At 40.6% G+C, this 21,573-nt stretch overlaps 1 protein-coding gene across 1 annotated transcript in view; it reads left to right on the plus strand.

Moving 5' to 3' along the window:
* Positions 1–7,331, plus strand: part of LOC104986728 (ATP-binding cassette sub-family A member 3-like) — a 238,467-nt gene extending 231,136 nt beyond the window's left edge. The window contains exons 28-30 of the mRNA XM_010837414.1: positions 170–360; positions 6,738–6,811; positions 7,197–7,331. Coding sequence (XP_010835716.1) covers positions 170–360; positions 6,738–6,811; positions 7,197–7,331 — 400 coding nt within the window. The remainder of the gene's footprint in view (positions 1–169; positions 361–6,737; positions 6,812–7,196) is intronic.
* The last annotated feature ends 14,242 nt before the right edge of the window (positions 7,332–21,573 follow it).

The following is a 21,573-nucleotide window of genomic DNA, read 5'->3' on the forward strand; positions in this document are numbered from 1 at the left end:
TTACAACTTTGAGTTTGAAAATATCTCCATTTGCCATGATGTTGATGAGGGGGAGATAAAACTTCCGTTTTCAAAGAGGGTCACAAAATACTGGCTATTTGAACTATAGAATATCTTCTGATAGAGATTTTTCAAAACTTCACATCATTTTGGTGTTTTGTTCTACTAGTATGGAGGAATGCGATGCTCTTTGTACTAAGCTGGCCATCATGGTGAAGGGAAAGTTTGTGTGCCTGGGCAGCCCTCAGCATCTCAAGAACAAATTTGGCAATGTTTACATTCTAAAAGTCAAGATCAATATTGATGAAAATAAGGACAAATTAGAGCACTTTAAAACTTTTGTTGAAACATCTTTTCCAGGTAAACTTGGTTGGTTGGGTTAGCTTTGATATAGATGTGTTAAACTATATTTATTGTTCTCACCATCCATATGCTGTATATCTCCAGTAACTATTTCTTGTGAATTATTGATATTAATTGCCCTTCCATGTTGAATTATTTTTGGAATGCTTGTTCTTTTAAACTTTTTATGTTTGGTTATGCTCAGAAGTTTGCACAAAGAACAGAAATATTCACCAATATCTTGGTGTATATTAACTAGTAAGGTAGTTGTGACATTAGAGCTGTCCATATGACCTATATACCTAAAATCATGTTTGAACATAATTCTCAATTTTTAGTAAATAGAACCTGTATTAGTTCACTAGGGCTGCTATAATAAGATACCACAGACTGACTGGCATAATGGCAGAAATTTATTTTCTCACAGTTCTGAGATTAGAAGTTCAGTATTAAGATTTCAGGAAGTCTGGTTTCTCCTGAGGGCTCTCTTTTTGGCCCGCAAATGGCCTCCTTCTCTCGCTGTGTCATCAGACAGCTTTTTTTCTGTGTGTATCCATGCCTGGTGTCTCTTACTCTTCTTATAAGGACATCAGTCACAGTGGATCCAGGTATCACCCTTATAATCTCATTTATCATTAATTACTTCCTTAAAAGACATATGACCAAACACAAGCAACTGGGGTTAGGGCTTCAGCAAATGAATTTGGTGGGGGTGGGAGTGGGGGATGGGAAATGACACAATTCTTTCCATAATATCACTCATGAAAAGTTTTAAGGTTTTTTACCTCACACTGAATATATAACTGTGGTCTTTTACTGTCCCAGTCAGGATATGAAACTGAAATTCAAACAAGAACCACTAAGCTTTCTTCTCCTTAAGCATTTTTTTGACTATATGGTACAATGCCAGAGACAGCAATTATTTCTTTCTATCTCTTATCTTTCCTTCCTAAATATAAAGAAGAAACATGGTAAGACTTTTATTAATTCTGCTTTTTCATCTTAGTTTCCATTCTGCTATGCCGAGCAAAATATCACAGATATCCCCCTTGTGTGTCAGGCTGAGGAGCTGGAAGTTTATCTTCCAAGCAATAGAAAACAGCCTAATTGATTACACAGTAAGAATGGAGAGCAGAAAATAAAAAGAAATAGAAGGTAGAGCAGATCTGGGGGAACAGATGTATGGGAAATAGAACTATCTCAGTGTTGTTATTAATAGTCTATTAAGAAGTTTCATACTCATTTATGCATTCATTCAGCAAATATTTCTGAGATATAGTGCCTACATCACTACAAAGAAAAGCTATGAACAGAAAGTCTCATTTACTGTGTGCTGTCCTAACAACTTTCTCTAGGACAAGTCTTAAAGAAGAGACACTAAACATCAGAGACCTATAATTGAGGATGTGGACACAAAAGCTTTAATAGAAATGTGGGTTTGAGGAACATTTTCAAGTGAAGGTGGCTGTTCCTTGCCTTATTATATTTGCATCCACCTGTGCTATGACATAAATAAAATATTTAAATCAATGATATTCACATTATACCTGCCAGCAGTTGAATGGAAAATAAGTTATGGAATAATCATATACCAGATTACCACTGTGCAGAAGGGGAGATGAATGAAATAACTATATATAACAGCATGAGTCAAACTTATAATATTGAGAATGATATAAAGATGGCAACATAGGTCATTCCCAACATCAGTTGGGAAGATCATATTCATAAGAAGACCAACTAGTAACTATCTGTAGACAAGACACCATTATGAAAATCCCAGAACCTGGAGGTAAGGTTGAAGCAACCTCCTGGGCAATAGAAACCAAGAGAGCTATGAGAAGGGAAAGAGGAGGAGCTATACACTGACTGTATCAACCCTCCCTTAGACCTGCAGTTTCTCCACTTTGGAAAAGAGAGTCAGTGGTGTTTATCAGGTCCCCCAGTGTTGCAGAATGCTTCTTCAGAGGCCCAGTTGGGTCTTAACTCTCAAGGGTCACTGGGTGAACCTGTGAGACTTTACCACTGGAGACTACGTAAAGACAGAGAAGAGGGCTGGTGCTTCAACCACTAAGCACTCAGATCTTAGCAAAACCACATTCTTTCTTGCAGCAGCATTGGAGTAGAGTTCCAGGCCAATGGCTCTGCTCATCTGCAAAGCTGAACTGGTGGCCATGTCTGGTGTGAGAGCTTGGAGGGTACTTCTACCATATTTGAGTTCCTAGCCAATTAGCTGTACCAGGGGTACAGTCATTCTCTAGCCCTGCTGACTAGAGAAGTAGATTCAAAGCCCCTGACCATCTGCTGAGTATAGCTTCTAGTTTCCTCCAACCAGGAAACCTGGCCAGAGAATTTAGGAAGAACCATGGAACCCAACCTATAGCTGCACTTCGGCCTTATCTGACCAAAGAGCTCAAAGGGCAGGTCTGCCTGATATGAGTCCCCAGCCAACAAACCCTATCAGCTATGGGGCCTGTTCCATGGCCCTGTCTAGGAAGAGAAGCAAATTCACAGCTCTACCCAACTGCTGAGTATAGCTTCCAACTCACCTGACCAAGAAGCCTGGCCAGTGAATTTGGGCATCTGTTAAGCCCATTCTACAGACATGCTTGGGTGGGAGCCAAACCAACAGTCTTGCCCAACTGTTAAGTATAGCCTCTGGCCTTACATCACCATGATGGCCTTGGATGGCCTTGGATTCTAGCCTATGATATTGCCCACCTGCAGAGCCCAAATTATAGCTTTGCTCAATTGCTGAACACAGCATATGGATTTGCTCATGTAAAAAGTCCAGTCAGTGACTCTGCTCATTCATAGCATAACCTAGGGCCTGACTTGAAGACAGAGACCAGACAGTGACCCTGTCTGACCACAGAGTACAGTCTTGAGCCCATACAATTGTAGAATATAACTGGCGGCCCTCTTGAAAGTAGCCCAGCCTGTAGCCTTAGCCAGCAATGAAGCACAACCAACAGCCTACTAGACTGTGAAGGCTAGCCTACAGTCCTACCCAACTTTGAGTGCAGTTTACTTTCCAGTATAATCATGAGCACAGCATGAAGCCTCATCTAACTATAAAGCCCTGTCTGTGTCCCCACCTGAATGTAGAGACCAGAAATTGGCACCATCCAGTCAAGGAGCACAATATGAACCCTTCCCCCAAGAGCAATTGTGTCCACCCCATATGTAGCCTTGCCCAATCATGGAGTCAAAGAATGGTCCTACCCTGCCAGGGAGCACAGCCTGTACCTCAATAGGCCAGAGGTGATTACAGATCTCAGTTAATGTTACCACTAGACTGTGAAGTAGTAGCCTGTAGTCATGAGTCTTGCCCATCCAGGGAGCCTATCCAGCTGCCATGCATGAACAGCTTAGCTGAAAGGTCAGTTCAGCCACAGAAATCAGACAGCAGCCCTGCCCATCCACCCACCTTCAACCTCAGATCACAGGCAGTGTACTTGCCCAAGCCAAGACCCTGTTAGCAAGACTGCCTGCCCCTGGATGCTGCCACACAAACGGTCCAAACCTCTAGCTGAGCTGATGAGTGAAGGTGTGTCCCTGCTGAAGTGAGTCTGTAAACTCTACAAGAGGAGACTACTTATCAAAAGTGGATACAAACTCAAGGAATCAAGGACCACAGAGAGTCAGGTATATATAACACTACCCAAAGAAACTAATGAAACTCCTTAAAGAAATGGAGATCTATGGGCTGTCTGCCAAGGAATTTAGAACAATCCTTTTAAAGATGTTTAATGAACTATATGAACACACAGACAACCAAGTGAAATTAGTTGTACAATGCAAAAAGAAAATGAAAAATACAACAAGAAGAAAAAATAGGCACCATAAAAAAGCCCAAACAGAAATCCTAGAACTGAAAATATAATGACTAAACTGAAAAATTCAGCAGATTCAACCAATCAGAAGAAAGAATTAGTGAACCATGAGATAGGTCATTTGAAATTATCCAATCGGAGATGCAAAAAGAATGAAGAGTGATTAAAAGATGAAGAAAGCTGACAAAATTTACAGGGCACTATAACAGAAACAATTTATATTTTATGGAAATCCCAGAAGGAGAAGCAAAAAGGACTGAAAGTCTATTTAAAGAAATAATAGCTGAAAATTCCCCAAACTTTGGGAAGGATATGGATTTTCAGATTCATGAAGCCCAAAGAACTCCAAATAGTTGAACCAGAAAGGGGCTAAAGAATATTGTAATAAATTTGTCAAAAGTCAAAGACAAAAAGCAGGAGAAAAGTAATTTGTCAAACAAGGGAACCCCATTAACCTATCAGCAGATGTCTCAGTGGAAAATTTTCAAGCTGAGAGAAATTGAAAATATATATTCAAAATACTGAAAGAAAAAATGTCAACCAACAGTACTATAACTGGAAGAGCTATCCTTCAGATGAAGCCCAGGAAAAGATGAAGCCTGTTTAAGTTTATTAAACTCTCCAATCAAAAGACAGACATTAGTCGAATGGATAAAAACACATGGACCCATAAATTTTGTCCATATAGTTAGCTGGAGTCCCAAACTCTCTAAATATGGAGGAAGTCATTTTCTTCTTTCTTTTCATTAAGAAAATGTTTTCCAGAGGCCTCACACTGAACCCATTCCAGTTTAAGCTGGACCCAGTCTGACTCTGAATTGGAGAAGGAAGTGGCAACCCACTCCAGTGTTTTTGCCTGGAGAATCCCAGGGACGGTGGGGCCTGGTGGGCTGCCGTCTATGGGGTGGCACAGAGTCGGACACGACTGAAGCGACTCAGCAGCAGCAGCAGCAGCCTGACTCTGAACCCAGTTTGGTTGTTGACAGAGAGCTAATGATGTTTAAGTCAGATCCAGTCCAACTCCATACCCAGTCAGGTTAAAAAAGGAAAAAAACAGAAACCTCAAATCAAGTTACAGAGCTCTTGACAGAAAAGCTAGGAGCTCGGATATCCAAGAGGGACTTACTTAATACCTTCAGGTCCAGTGAGAAAGTAGTGAAAACGAAAGGCTCAGCGAGTACCTACATCTGGTTGCACTTTGCTCATAGAGCCATTGGGCATCCTTTTGGATCCCACTTTACTTCCCTGGTGGCTCAGACAGTAAAGAATCTGCCTGCAGTGCAGGAGACCAGACTGATCCCTGTGTCAGGAAGATCCCCTAGAGAAGGGAATGGCAATTCATTCCTGTATTCTTGCCTGGAGAATTCCATGGATAGCGGAGCCTAGCAGGCTACAGTTCAAGGGGTCACAAAGAATCAGACACGTCTGAGCAACTGACATTTTCACTTTTTTCACTTTCACTTTGATGTCAGAACTACTCATCTGATGCATATCAAAAATTTTCAAGAGTTTATCAGAGTGTACATTGATTCTAATTGGGCATCACCAAACCAAAGGTGGTTAGGAAGTCTCCACAGACAGGAATTAGGGGAGAGATGTTTATAGAGAAGACATGGGGAAAAGTAAGGAAATATTTGATTTGCTAGAGCTTAAGCAGTTGCCTTATTTGGGGAAACATAGTTGGCTCTTTGTGATTGGTTGTTCTTAGAGTTGATTTCCTCAGATTCAAGTACATTTGCTTTGGCTTAGGTTTTTATTTCCTTACATAGACTATCAAGGAATTAGAGCCACCTCAGTCTAATGGCTTCCTAGTTTGATTATATTAACATATTTAAAATATTTAATATCTCAATTAATTTGCTGCTGCTGCTAAGTCACTTCAGTCGTGTCCCACTCTGTGCGACCCCATAGACGGCAGCCCACCAGGCTCCTCTAAATTTTAATAACTTACAAAATACAATGATAAGCATAAACAAATATGTTTGTTCTAAATCTGGAAAGTATACCACTTCTTCCCCCAACTTGCACCAGAGGATTCTTATTCACTTGAAAAAGAACATACAGCCTGACTTTGGTGGTTTATATGTATGATTTCCTCTTTAACCTAGCATAGGATCATAAAAATAGCAAGAAAGCCTCTTCTCTCTTCCCCAGGAAACACGCTGTACATACATGTTCATAAAGCCAGAATGAAAATCCCACCCGTTTATATTCTCAGCCCTATGTTCAGGGATTACATCTTAGAGCATTAGAATTTTAGAAGGCTCAAGTTTCATCCTTTAGACATGTGAGTTGACAACATTTTGTGCCTGAAAGTCTGTCCTCGATAATTCCTAAAAATCCATAAAACAAAGCCTACTACACCAGGAATAAATCTGCTGAAGAAATTAACTGTATCGTGTATAGTAAAGAGGTAGGCTTTTGGATTACATCCCTTTTTTTACTAGCCATATCTATTTACGCCTCTGTTATACATATAATTAAGCTGATGTATCAGTATTTTGACATTTAAAAAGCAATATGCAAAATTACGTATCTGTCCTATCTTTTCTTTCTCAGGTAGTGAATTACAAGATGAGAATCGAGGGATCATTAACTACTACGTTCCCAGCAAGAACAATAGCTGGGGAAAGGTGAATGTAGAAACCATGCCCTTCTGATATTATCATATGTTAAGAGAAAACTAAAGCATTTGGGATTTGGTCTTAAGAAATGGGCTATAGGAGGAGCAGAGACTTTAGGTTACTTTCAATGGTCCAAGGAATTAATTTTAATTAAGTCAGATTTCCACCTTTAAGTCCCACTTTCTGTCTATATCCATCAAGAGAATGGAGACAGAGACCTGCTTCTTCTCAAATTCTCAGTGATGTCTGTTATCTCATCCCCCCCTTTTGTATCTTTTGTCCTCCACCATTAACTTGCCAGCAGTTGGAGGAAATGTAGGAGAGGCTCATCTGGGTGGTGGGCTGGAAAGGAGGACTGAAATGGTAACTGTACTTTATGTTGTTGCTGTTAAAGATGTTTGGTATTTTGGAGAAAGCTAAAGAAGAATTCAATTTAGAAGACTATTCCATCAGTCAGATAACGCTGGAACAAGTCTTCCTGACTTTTGCTGGCAGTCAGAACCCAGAAGTTGAGAAAAAAGAGTCTTGAGACTCACTTGCAACTAGTAATCCTACGCGTTCCTTAGACTACTCTCTACTACACTTGGATACAGAGAAGGGCATCCCTGTAAGTGTATATCTTGGTATAATTATATTTATGTAATAAAGAGTTCTTCAAAGGAAACATATGTTCCTTCTTCATAGACTTACATTAGTGGCTTGTGATTTCTAGTATGTGCAAATCTAAAGATATTTAGTGAGATTTCTATTTTCTCTCCTAGAAATATGAAACAACATCATTTATCAGAGTGGGGACAAGGGCCTTGTCCTGAGTATTTTGAATATCTGAAAAGAAACATTCAGAAATGATGGAGCTGTCAGAATGGTACAGCCTAGAGAGCAATGGTTTTACATTTTAGCAGTTGATTTATAGATAAGGAGAAGATAAAGCCTGGAACAATAATCACCTTTTTCATAGATAAAAACATACACAAATAGACACACCAATTTTCTGCCAAAAGAGTCCATTTAAATTAATATCAAAGTTTATGGGGGTAAATTGTGTATTTCCAAAGCTCAAGCCAACATTCTACGTTTGTAAAAGGATATTTGCACTAAGGGGCTTTCCAAGTTTCCCTAGAGATAAAGAACCTGCCTGCCAATGTAGGAGACATAAGAGACATGGGTTCACTCCCTGGGTCAGGAAGATCCCTTGGAGGAGGGTACGGCAACCCACTTCAGTATTCATGCCTGGAGCATCCTGTGGACAGAGGACCCTGGTGGGCTACGGTCCATAGCGTCGCAAAGAGTGGGACACAACTGAAGGGACTGAGCACACACAAATGCATTTGCAATAAGAACATTTAGAGTTCAAGAAAGGAAGCAGACCATTCTTTAAGAAGTGCCCTTTCTTTTCTATTCTTGGCATACCTCTTATTTAGAAAGAAGGCGAAATGAGGTGTAGAGAGAGGGAGATAGCATATTCTAATTCATGTTTAGGCAGTTGGAGTTCCCCCATAAGCAACATGAGAAATCTAATCACTTCTGCAGAATCACAGGCAGATGAATAGACAAGTAGGATGATCCTCCTCAAACTGCAAGATAGAGTCAGTGAAGCTGTTCTATTGCGGGGTGCATGGAGGTGCAGGGCTTTTTTTTTTTTACTCTTCAGTTGAACTTGTGACTGTATTGTTTCTGTTTTATGTTTTAGTTTTTTGGCCTCAGGCATGTGGGATTTTAGCTCCCAGACCAGTGATCAAACTTGAACCCCCTGCACTGGAAGGAGAAGTCTTAACCACTTGACTGCCAGGGAAGTCCCCCAGGTATAGGTTTTTATATCCTCAATTGGATATTGTAATTAATATCTAGAAGCTATTCTCTGTACTGTTCTTAAAATTTATATAACTTTCTCTGGGTTCCATTCCAATACCTGCCATTAATCTCTGACCAGTGACTTCAGTAATTACAAACTTTGTTTCCCAGACTGGCCATCTTTAGAAGGGAAAGGGAACTCGTTTTGTTTAACCTTTTACTTACATCTTGTCTTCAAGTTGGCTTCAATAATGACTCTTTAAAATATTCTTCTAGTCTAATAGGAAGAGAGAGGCTTTATCACCTATCCTATCTCTTCATCCTTCAACAAGAAACAAACAAATGTGTCAGTTCCTCTACTAAGCACTTTACATACATAGGATCATTTAATCCCGTGACACCCTCTGAGATAGGAAGTGCTGTTATTGTCCTCATTGGGAGGCTCAGAAGGGTTATCAGTGTCCCTAGTAAGAATCAGGAAACCACACAACAATTTGAACAGGGAAAATTAAAAGAATTGTTAACCATAACAGGGATTAGCTATAAGAAAGTAAAGAGAACCCCTGAGACTGTCCTATGGCTGAGGTAAAATGTTCTGTGTGATTAGTTGGTCAGTCGTGTCTGACTCTTTGCAACCCCAAGGACTGTAGCCTGCCAGCCTCCTCTGTCCATGGGATTCTCCAGGCAAGAATACTGGAGTGGGTTGCCGTGCTCTCCTCCAAGGGATCTTCCCAATCCAGGGATCAAACCCAGGTCTCCCACATTGCAGGTGGATTCTTTACCATCTAAGCTACCAAGGAAGCTCAAGAAATACTGGAGTGGGTAACCTATCCCTTCTCCAGGGGAACTTCTCAATCCAGGAATCCAACCGAGGTCTCCTGCATTGCAGGCATATTCTTTATCTATCTGAGCCACCAGGGAAACACAAGTATAAAACTTGGAAGATGGTTCCTCCCCAACGAAAGGTTTAGTTGTGGCTCAACTGATCCCGTGAGGAAGTTCACTGTCCCTGGACCAGGGCTATTCCACACCTGCTGAGCAAGCAGGAATTACTGCTCCCAGTACAGGCAGCTGAGGCTGGCCAACAGGAACCATGGCTAGATCTGGCAAGCAGGGAACTCTCCTCTGGGTTGTTGGTAGCCTGGTGCTAAGAAGGGTAACCTCTGTGAATCACTGGGAATTCACACTTAATACCATGGCTGGGGTGGGGTGGGGTGAGTGTCACGAAATGTCCTCTACATCCACTGCTGGCAGCGACAAGGTAAGAGCAAGAAGAATCTAAGAGAAAACAATCACGAATAGAAGTCCCTCTTCTGCAGTATTTCTCCGACGCCCTCTCCTGACAAAGTTAAACTGTCATTCAAGAGCCCAGATCTATTTGGCGTTTGAGAGGCAGTAAATTGATACCTGGCACAGCCGGAGAGAGAGGATTTGCCCTCCAACAGTCAGAATTCAAAACCTATGATTCACTACACTACACTGGAGCTGGGCATTCAGGTGGGGTCAGCCAAGAGAAGCAAGCATGAGTGAAACCGGGGAGCAGGAGAAAGGTTTGAAGGTTAGGTGAACCCAACGCCTAGAGGGTCAGGGCATAGCTCAATGTGAGGAAGGTGGAGGGGTGGGCTGGGCTGGGCCATGCACTCTGGAGAAAAGGCCCCTTGGCGGCCTGTCCTGCACCCGCTGCACGATATTGCAGACTGGGGTGATTTGGGGTGGCCAACCGCGGGGGGTTTAGGACTTTGCGCCTGTGCCTTGCCTCTGAAAATTGCCTGTTTAACCCCCACAGAGCCAGGGGTGGCGGGGGACGGTCAGCGACAGACTGTCGTTAACCTTCCTGCCTTAAGACACCGGTTCCGCTGAGGGTGACTTTGATGAGGGAGCGGGGAGCCCGCGAGTTACAAGATTATGGGGTTGTCCAGTAGGGTCCAGAGGCGAGGAACCTGGAAGAGCAAGCGAAAGGGTGTGGAGATAGGGCCTTCAGGGTCTGGGCGGTGTGAGAAAGACGTTGCGGGGACAGGGTGCAGTGCTCAGAGAGGGGAGGAAGGGGAGGGCTGGCGGGTGCTGGGAAGGTGGGCAGATCAAGGGGGTCGCTCTCCGGCTGCGGGTCTGGACGAGCTGGGGTCTAGGGTCTGTGGGGGCTTGCGCTGGGAAGGAGCAGAGACAGCATACACAGGTTCCTCTGATCAGCCGGTCCTCAATGGGCAGTGGCAACAAGCGGGAGCCAAGGAGGTTGCGGAGGGCGTTGGGAGGAGGTGCCGCGCAGGTTCTACTTGCGCCCGGGTGTGGCAGAGACGCTTCTGAGGTCTGAGTGGTGAGTTCCCAGGACTTCCCTTTCTTTCCCTCTCCAGTCCCGTCGCTTGGGCGAAACTGCCCAGGTACCCACCCCCCAACCCCTCGCCCAACAAAAACATGACAGACAAGTACCCAAAATAAAAGACTTACTCGTACCCCCAAACACACGCTAGAGCTCACCAAGACAAATTAAATAAAAACATACTCTTAGGAATTTTCTTTTGGTTGTGCTAAGTATTTGAAAGAAAAGGCTTTGGAAGCAAATGTTTTGGTGCCAATCTGGGCTAATCCAGAATTTATTTGCAGACTGTCTTAGTCAACTTGTGCTGCTGTAATAGAATAACATAGACTGGGGGACTTCTGAACAACAGAAATTTATTTATCACAGTTCTGAATGCTCAAGACTCTGTGAAGATCCTTGTCTGATGAGCGCCCAGTTCCTAGACAAGGTGTCTGCTTGGCGTATCTTCACATGGTTGCAGGGGGCAAGGAAGCTCTCAGGGGTCTGTTTCATAAAAGCACTAATCCAAATTTCCCACCTCCTGATTGGATCACAGTGGGGTCAGAATTTCAACATAAGAGTGTTGGGAGTACACAAACATTCAATTTACATAATAACCTAAGGAAAATTATTTGATTTTCCTAGGCATCAGTTTCCTCATCTATAGGAGAAAGGATACTACTTGTACCCATCTTAGAGAGTTATTGCAATAAATTGCCAGAACATACTTCAGTAAACAGCAGAAAGGAGAGTGGGAGTTGTAGTGGGAATTCCTAATAATGTACTTCCACAGCCTTGAGAAATTTCACAGAAATTGCACCTGGAAAAGCAGCATATATTAAGAAACTGTGTTTTTCTTGAGAAAAATCTCCCTGTTACAAACCCCAAGGCCAGACCCAGAAGGGAGTATGACTTGGATCATGAAATCATGGACCTTGGAACACCAGGTCGGCGTCAGGAGTGAATGCTGCCTACATACTTGGTGACTGTCCCCAAGACTAGGCCAGAAGGGAATGGCCTGGGGTAAAAACAAGGAGATCTGGACTATGTCAGTGTAGTGTCTTGGGAAAGATAAGATCAAAAAAGTCTTGTAGTCTACAACCAGGAGTAAAAGCTGGACTCAAAGTGGACTCTGCACCTCAGTCCTTTAAAGGCTGCAGGTCCCCTGACCCATTGCACCAGATTTCATGTTCTGTCTTCATTCTCGTCGCTTGCTCCTGGATGATTAGGGCGACAGTTACTTGCTACAGGTAGTTCATTTATCTTAGTTTTCCTATGTGAAATAAAAATTGCACAGAACAAAGTTAAAACAGGCAAGGAAGACTCTGCAAAGTTACTGGAATAGGGACATGAGGGCAGATCTCAGTGTGAGCTTAACTCTGCTGAAACAAAAGGGTTGGAAAGGGCTGGAATGAAATAGTGGGAAAGGGCTGGAGGACTTCAGGGAGGAGATTTTCAAGAGAAAGTGGTTAGGTCATCTGTACCAACTGAAGCTGGCTCCCAACCTCCTGGGAATAGGGGTTCTATCTTTCTTGACTGCATTTTAAAGGATGACTCCTAGGTCCTTAAGAAAGACACTTTGGGGTTGTAAAATAGGAAAGAGTTTCATTTTTAAGAGTTACATATATCTTAAAGACACAGAAAGAATTCATAATTACAAGTTTTCTAAAGAAAATGCTTTTTTGAAAAAAAGGAAGGTCAGTCTGTAGAACCAGGAGAGCCTGATTAAATTTTAGTCAAGCTCACAGGCCACCTGATGCAAATACCTGATTCATTGGGAAAGACCCTGATGCTGGTAAAAATTGAAGGCAGAAGGAGAAGAGGGTAACAGAGGATGAGATGGTTGGATGGCATCACCAATGTAATGGATATGAACTTGGGCAAACTCCAGAAGATGGTAAGGAACAGGGAAGCCTGTTGTGCTGCAGTCCATGGGGTCACGAAGAGTCAGACATGATTTGGCTACTGAACAACAACAGTAACAACAAGCTCACAGGAACATTGAGGCCATCTTGGTCACTGTATTTTATGCAGAGTGTGAAGAAGACTTTTATTTTTTTTAAATCTGTATTTTAGTGTAATTAAGAAAGATACTATGTTCATTTAGAAGAGGAAATAAGATAGTTTAATGGCTATCAGGACTCTATAAAATGTAATTGCTTAATTTTCAGTGATTTTTTTTTTTTAGTAATTGTTCTTTTGGGCCCACGCTTAGGTTGCATGAAAATTTTTCAGACACTTTGGTTTCATGCCCCTTCTACCTCCTCACCCTTTCTCAATGCTCCAGGGTTGCATCCAAGTTTTGGGGAGCAGGAGCAAGAATGCATGCCAGAGTCCAGCTCCAGCAGCCAGGGAATCAGCCTGAAGGGGTGAGCAGTGTCAGCGGACAATGATGTAGTCTCTGACTCATAGTATGGAACTACGTGTTTATTTCAAGCTTCAGGCTCTCTTTTATACTTTGACAAAAGCATTAGGTCAGAGGTTTGACATTTTTCGTTTCCCCCACCCAGATTTACTGTACTTAACTTGTGATTACATTGTAACTCATGCTACATTCCTCAGTTTATTTCTTATCTTTCTAAATCCTGTTTGCTCCTAGCATCTTAAGATCACTATCTCCTAAAAAGGCTTCTAGCTATTCTTAATTATTCTTAAACCCTAAACTCAGCAATTTTCTTTTGCCATAAATATTTCCCTCACAAACAAGTCTCAGATAACAATCCTTCCCATGGCCTCAAGCTGTGGCCTACGTGCTCATCCTGGGACATTCTTTGTAAAGATCCTTGAACAAATGTCAATGGTTATTTTACGGATTATTTTCTGGGCACAACTGTAGAAGGCTTTGTGCCTTCTCATGCTTCTCTCAAGCACCTTAACATTCTTTCCAGCCAACTCAACCGAAGAAAGAAAAGAACAAGTCAGAATCACAAGGCCTAACTCCTTCATCCCAGGGCCATGCCTGCGAGATGAGGAGAAGGGGTTGGGGCCATGCCTCCATTTTGTCAATAATGCCTAACGTAGCTCCCGACAAATGCATTTAGTATTTAGGACGTCAAAAGTCCAAGAATATTAGAAGTAAAACCATTGAGTCACCAAAATCAGTCATCAGTGAATTTGTAAAATTTATTGTGCACACACCAAAAAGACAGTTCATGAACAAGGAACACTCAATCTAAAACATGGAATGAATCGGAAGTATTGTTTTAAAGAAGATAGTGAGAGGGGCTTCCCAGGTGGTTCAGTGGTAAAGAATCCCCCTGCCAATGCAGGAGACACAAGAGATGCAGGTTTGATTCCTGGATTGGGAAGATCCCCTTGAGAAGGGCATAGCAACCCACTTCAGTATTCTTGCCTGGAGAATTCCATGGACAGAGGAGGCTTGCAGGCTGTAGTCCACAGGGTCACACAGAATTGGACACAACTGAAGTGCCTGAGCACACACTCATGCATATAGTGAGAAGGCTTCCCAGGTGGCACACAATAAGGAATCTGCCTGCCAGTGCAGGAGAAGCAAGAGACATGGGTTCGATCCCTGGTTTGGGAAGATTCCCTGGAGTAGGAAATGGCAATCTGCTCCAGTATTCTGACATGGAAAAATCCACGGACAGAGGAGCCTGGCAGGTTACAATCCATGGGGTCACAAAAAGTTGGACACGATTGAGCAACTGAGTACAGACACACAGGGAGTGAGAAGGCAGTAACTGATTACTTTTCACAGTGATTGGTTAGAATTTCCTAGAAAGATAGCGTGTGCATGCCCAGTCATGTCTGACTCTATGACCCTATTTATTGTAGCCCTCCAGGATCCTGTGGCCATGGGATTTTCCCAGCAAGAATATTGGAGTGGGTTGCCATAATGACACCTTGAGCTAAGCAATGCATTTTTCTTATGGAAATGTTTATCTTAAGCTATGTTAATGTACTATGCATTTACCCTAGACTCTATCTTCACGTTGGTTCCACCTAAAGGCTCAGCTTTAGGCTCAGAACAGACTTGACAAACCAGTATGTTATACTCATACATTGTTCTCCTAATCGATGTTTATGAAACTATTTGTATGGAAATCCACCTTTCTTCAAGACTCATGTCAATCATTTTATGGCCCAGGATGACTCACCTGGTGCCATTCTCTGAGTTTTGAGACATTTCCTTTCTTTAATTAACAGACTGCTAGTAGCTATATAACATCCAGCTAAAGACTAGCAGGGGGGGCACTCTTTCTGCCCCCTTCTGATGTTTATGTCATAAGCTTTCTCTATCTCTTTTATACTTTAATAAAACTTTATTACACAAAAGCTCTGAGTGATCAAGCCTTGTCTCTGGCACTGGAGTGAATTGTTCTCCTCCAGAGGCCAAAAATCCCAGCATCTTTCATAGTTCAGCAACAGAGGCTAGAAATCATTACAAGCAATTTGTCTGACCACAACAGAATGAAACTAGAAATTAACTACTGGAAAAAATGGAAAAAACACACAAAGACTAAACAATATGCTTCTAAAAAACCCCCAGTGGATCAATGAATAAATCAAGGAAGAAATCAGAAGATATCCAAGTCAAATGAAAATAAAAACAACTTTCCAAATTTCTATGGGAAGCAGGAAAAGCAATTCTTAGAGGGAAGTTTATAGCAACATAGGCATACCTCAAGAAATAAGAAAACTTCCAAATAATTAACTGAAATTTCCATCTAAAAAAATTAGAAAGATAAGGACAAAGTAGAAAGCAAAAGGAAGGAAATAATAAAGATCATAAAGGAAATAAATAAAATATTGTTGTTGTTCAATCACTAAGTCCTGTCTGACTCTTTGTGACCCCATGGACTGCAGCATGCAAGGTTCCAGCCTTCTTCATTATTTCCCAGAGTTCATTCAGATTCATGTTCATTGAGTCAGTGATGCTAGCTAACCATCTCATCCTCTCCCACCCCCTTCTCCTTTTGCCTTCAATCTTTACCAGCATCAGGATCTTCTCCAGTGAGTCAGTTCTTCACATCAGGTGGTGCATCAACTGTTAGAGCTTCAGCTTCAGCATCAGTCCTTCCAATGTATATTCAGGGTTGATTTCCTTTAGGGTAGACTGGATCTCCTTGGACTCCAAGGGACTCTCAAGAGTCTTCCCCAGCACCACAATTCAAAAGCATCAATTATTTGGCACTCAGCCTTCTTTATGGTCCAAAACTCACAACCATACGTGACTACTGGAAAAAACCAGAGCTTTGACTACATGGAATTTTGTTGGCAAAGTGATGTCTCTGCTTTTTAATACATTGTATAGGTTTATCATAGCTTTGCTGATAAAGAACAAGCATCTTTTAATTTCACAGCTATAGTCACAGTCCCTTGTAGCTCAGTCGGTAAAGAGTCTGCCTGCAATGCAGGAGACCCAGGTTCAGAAACCCATTCCAGTATTCTTGCCTGGAGATTCCCACAGACAGAGGAGCTTGGCAGGCTACAGTCCATGAGATCGCAAGAGTTGGACATGACTTAGCAACTAAACCACCACCACTACAGTAATTTTGGAGCTCAAGAAAATAAAATTTGTCACTGATTCTACTTTTCCTCCCTTCTATTTGCCATGAAGTTATGGGACAAGATGCTCTGATCTTAGTTTTTTGAATGTTGAGTTTTAAGCCAGTTTTTTCACTTTCCTCTTTCACCCTATCAAGAGACTCTTTAGTTCCTCTTCAGTTTCTGCCATTGGAGAGGTATTATCTGAATATCTGAGGTTGTTGATATTTCTCCCAGCAATCTTGATTCCAGCTTGTGAATCATCCAGCCTGGTGTTTTGCATGATGTACTCTACACATAAGTTAAATAAGCAGAGTGACAATATACAACCTTGACAGTGAAAGTCACTCAGTCGTGTCTGACTCTTTATGACCCCACGGACTATACAGTCCATGGAATTCTCCAGGCCACAATAGTTTCCCTTGTCCAGAGGATCTTCCCAACCCAGGGATCAAAACCGGGTCTCCTGCATTGCAGGTGGATTCTTTACCAACTGAGCTATCAGGGATGTATTCCTTTCCCAATTTGGAACCAGTCCATTGTTCCATGTCCAGTTCTAATTGCTGGTTCTTGACCCACATACAAGTTTCTCAGGACACAGATAAGGTAGTCTGATATTTCCATCTCTTTAAGAAGTTTCCACAATTTGTTGTGATCCATATGGTCAAAGGCTTTAGGGAAGTCAATGAATAGAAATAGACGTTTTTCTAGAATTCTCTTGCTTTCTCTATGATCCAACGAATGTTGGTAATTTGATCTCTAGTTCCTCTGCCTTTTTAAAATCCAGCTTGTATATCTGACAATTCTCTGTTCATATATTGCTGAAGCCTAACTTGAAGGATTTTGAGTATAACCTTGCTAGCATGTGAAATAACAATGGTACCGTAGTTTGAACATTCTTTGGCTTTGCCCTTCTTTGGGATTGGAATGAAAACTGACCTTTTCCAGTCCTGTGGCCACTGCTGAATTTTAAAAATTTGCTGACATATTGAGTAATAAAATGGAGATGAAGAAAATAATAGAAAAGACCAGTGAAACCAAGAGCTTTTTTGTTTGAGGATATAAAAAAAATTAATACCTTTAGTGAGGTTCATCAAGATAAAGAGTAGACCAAATAAGCAAAATAAGGAATTAAAATCACTGCCAACACTGTTAAAATAGAAACCATCATAAAAGAATATTATGAACAGTTTTACACCAAAAAATTGGGTACCCTAGAAAAACTGGATAAATTCCTAGAAACATATGGCCTTCCAGAATGAACCAAGAAGAAACAGACTATCTGAATGAACAGGTAACTATTCATGAAATTGAACTTATAATTAATCAAAAAACTCCCAGAAAACAGAAGGCCAGGACCATACAGTTTCACAGAGGATATCTACCAAACATAGAAGAGCAAAGACCTATTCTTCTCAAAGCAACACTTACAAATTCATCCTACAAAGCCACCATTACCCTGTGCTAAAACCAGACCAAGATACTACAAAAGAGAAAATTATAGTAAACATATATTCACTATCTCTAGTAAACATAGATTTAAATTTCCTCAACAAAATATAACAAAGCCAAGGTAAACAATATACAAAAAGGATCATACAACATGATCATGTGGGATTTATTCCATGGATGCAAGGATACTTCAATATCCACTAATCAATCAATGTGATACACCATATTAACAAAGGAAGGAAAAGTAATCACATGATCATCTCAATAGATCCAGAAAAAGCATTTGACAAAGTTCAACATCCATTCATGTTAAAAATTTTCATCAGAGTGGGTGTAGAGGAAACATATCTCAATATCATGAAAGCCATTTATGACAAACCCATAGCCCACATAATATACAATGGTTATTAGATGTTCCCTCTAAAATCTGAATAAGAAAAGGATGTCTACTTTTACCACATGTATTAAACAAATTATAAAGATCCCCACAATAGTAATCAGAGAGGAAAAAGAAATAAAAGGTAACCAAATTGGAAGGAGAAAAGTATAACTCTCACTATTGATAGATGATATGACACTGGGGCTTCCCCAGTGGCTCAGCAATAAAGAATCAGCCTTCAGTGCAGGAGATGCAGTTGCGTTCCCTGGGTCAGGAAGATCAGCTGGAGAAGGGAATGGTAACCCACTCCAGGATTCTTGCTTGGAGAATCCCATAGATACATGAGCCTGGCAGGCTACAGTCCACAGGGTTTCAAAGAGTTAGACACAACTGAAGCAACTGAGTATGCACATAAGCTACTGTATACATAGAAAACCCAAACTTCTCCAAATACCTGTTAGAACTAATATATGAATTGAATAAAGTTGCAGGATACAAGGTTAACACAGAAATCTGTCACTTTTTGATACAGTAATAATGAACTATCAGAAAGAGAATACAAGAAAAAAATAACATTTGAAGTAGTATCAAATAGAAAAAAATATCTAGGAATAAACATAACCAAGAAAATGAACGATGTATATTCTAAAAACTATGAAACAATGATGAAAAAAATTAAATATGATGCAAAGAAATGGAAAGATAACCTATGTTCATGGATTGGAAGAATTAATATCTTTAAAATCTGGATTACTCAAAGCAATCTACACATTTAATGGAGTCTATCAACTTACTCCTGGCATTTTTCACTGGAACTGGAACAAATGATACAAAAATTTATAAGGAACTTAAAATGACCTGAAAAGCCAAAGCAATCTTGAGAAAAAAACCCACAAACCTGGAGGAATTATACTCCTTGACTTTATACTATGCTATCATACAAAGCTACAGTTATCTTAAAAAAATTAAAAATGTATGGTACTTGCACAAAAAAACAGACACATAGATTAATGGAAAAAAATAGAGCCCAGAAATAATCCCATACACATATGGTTAATTAATCTATGACAACTGAAGCAAAAATATATGGGGAAAGTGGTGCTTTCTTCTATAAGCGGTGCTGGGAAAACTGGACACATTTATGTAAAGGATATTAAATTAGAACATTTGTTACATCCTATAAAAATTAACTCAAAAATGTATTAAAGACCTAAATTTATGACCAAAACCCACACAACTCCTACAAGAAAACATAGGCAGGACTTTCTTTGCCATAGTCACAGCACTATTTTTTAGGATTTGTCTCCTCAGGTAAAGGGAAAAAAGCAAAATATATAAATTGAACCTAATTAAACTTAAAAGAAAATTTGCACAGCAAAGGAAACCATTAACAAAATGAAAAAATAATGTACTGAATGGCAAAAATGTTTTTAAATCATATGAGTGATAATTGGTTAATATTCAAACTATTTAAATAACTCCTACAACTTAATGGGCTTCCCTGGTGGCTCAGTTGGTAAAGAATCTGCCTGCAATGTGGGAGACCTGGGTTCAATTCCTGGCTTGGGAAGATCCCCTGGAGAAGGGAAGGGCTACCCACTCCAGTATTCTGGCCTGGAGAATTCCATGGACTGCATGACGCATGGGGTCGCAAAGAGTCGGACACGACTGAGCAAATTTCATTCATTTCATTTCATAGAACTTAATAACTGAAAAATATTCAACTCGATAAAAAAAAGGCACAAGACCTAAATAGACATTTTTCCAAAAAAAGATATACAGATCACCATCGAACACATGAAAAAATGCTTAATATCAAATGCAAATCAAAACCACAGTGAGATATCACATTGCACATGTCAGAATGACTCTCATCAAAAAATCTAGAAATAATAAATGTTGGTGAGGGTGTGCATAAAAGAGAATTGTAAGTACATTATTGGTGAGAATATAAATTGGTACTACCACTATAGGACACAGTACAGAGGTTCTCAAAAAAACTAAAAATAAAATTATCATCAGTTCAGTTCATTTGCTCAGTTGTGTCCAACTCTTTGCAACCACATGAACTGCAGCACACCAGGCTTCCTTGTCCATCACCAACTCCCAGAGCTTGCTCAAACTCATATCCATTGAGTCATTGATGCCATTCAACCATCTCATCCTCTGTCATCCCCTTCACCTCCTGCCTTCAATCTTCCCCAGCATCAGAGTCTTTTCCAATGAGTCAGTTCTTCACATCAGGTGGCCAAAGTATTGGAGTTTCAGCTTCAGCATCAGTCCTTCCAACGAATATTCAGGACTGGTTTCCTTCTGGTTTGATCTCCTTGCAGTCCAAGGGACTCTCAAGAGTCTTCTCCAACACCACAGTTCAAAACCATCAATTCTTCAGTGCTTACCTTTCTTTATAGTCCAACTCTCACATCCATACATGACTACTGGAAAAACCATAACTTTGACTAGACGCATCTTTGCCCGCAAACAAACGTCTCTGCTTTTTAATATGCTCTCTAGGTTGGTCACAACTTTTCTTTCAAGGAGCAAGCTTCTTTTAATTTAATGGTTGCAGTCACCATCTGCAGGGATTTTGGAGCCCCCCAAAATAAAGTTTATCATTGTTTTCAGTTTCCCCATCTATCTTCCATGAAGCAATGGGACCAGATGCCGTGATCTTCGTTTTTTAAATGTTGAGTTTTAAGCCAGCTTTTTTACTCTCCTCTTTCACTTTCATCAAGAGGTTCTTTAGTTCTTCTTCACTTTCTGCCATAAAGGTAGTATTATCTGCGTATCTGAGGTTATTGATATTTCTCCCAGAAATCTTGATTCCAGCTTGCACTTCATCCAGTCCAGCATTTTGCATGATGTACTCTGCATATAAGTTAAATAAACAGGGCAACAACATACAGCCTTGATGTACTCCTTTCCCAATTTGGAACCAGTCTGTTGTTCCATGTCCAGTTCTAACTATTGCTTCTTTACCTGTATACAGATTTCTGAGGAGGTAGGTCAGGTGGTCTGGTATTCCCATCTCTTGAAGAATTTTCAACAGTTTGTTGTGATCTGCACAGTCAAAGGCTTTGGCGTAATCAATAAAGTAGAAGTAGATGTTTTTCTGGCATTCAAGTACCATATGATTCAGCAATTCCTTTCCTGGTATGGAGCTGAAGAAAATGAAAACACTAATTTTGAAAAGATACATGCAGTTTAATTATAAACATAATTTACAATTACTAAGATATGGAAGCAACCTATTAATAAGTGCTCATTGACAGATGAATGGATAAAGAAGCTGCAATACATATGTGTATATACATATATATATATGTATATACACACACACAATGAAAT

Source organism: Bison bison, unplaced genomic scaffold, assembly GCF_000754665.1.
Source record: "Bison bison bison isolate TAMUID 2011002044 unplaced genomic scaffold, Bison_UMD1.0 scf7180017864072, whole genome shotgun sequence".
NCBI classification, from domain to species: Eukaryota; Metazoa; Chordata; class Mammalia; order Artiodactyla; family Bovidae; genus Bison; species Bison bison.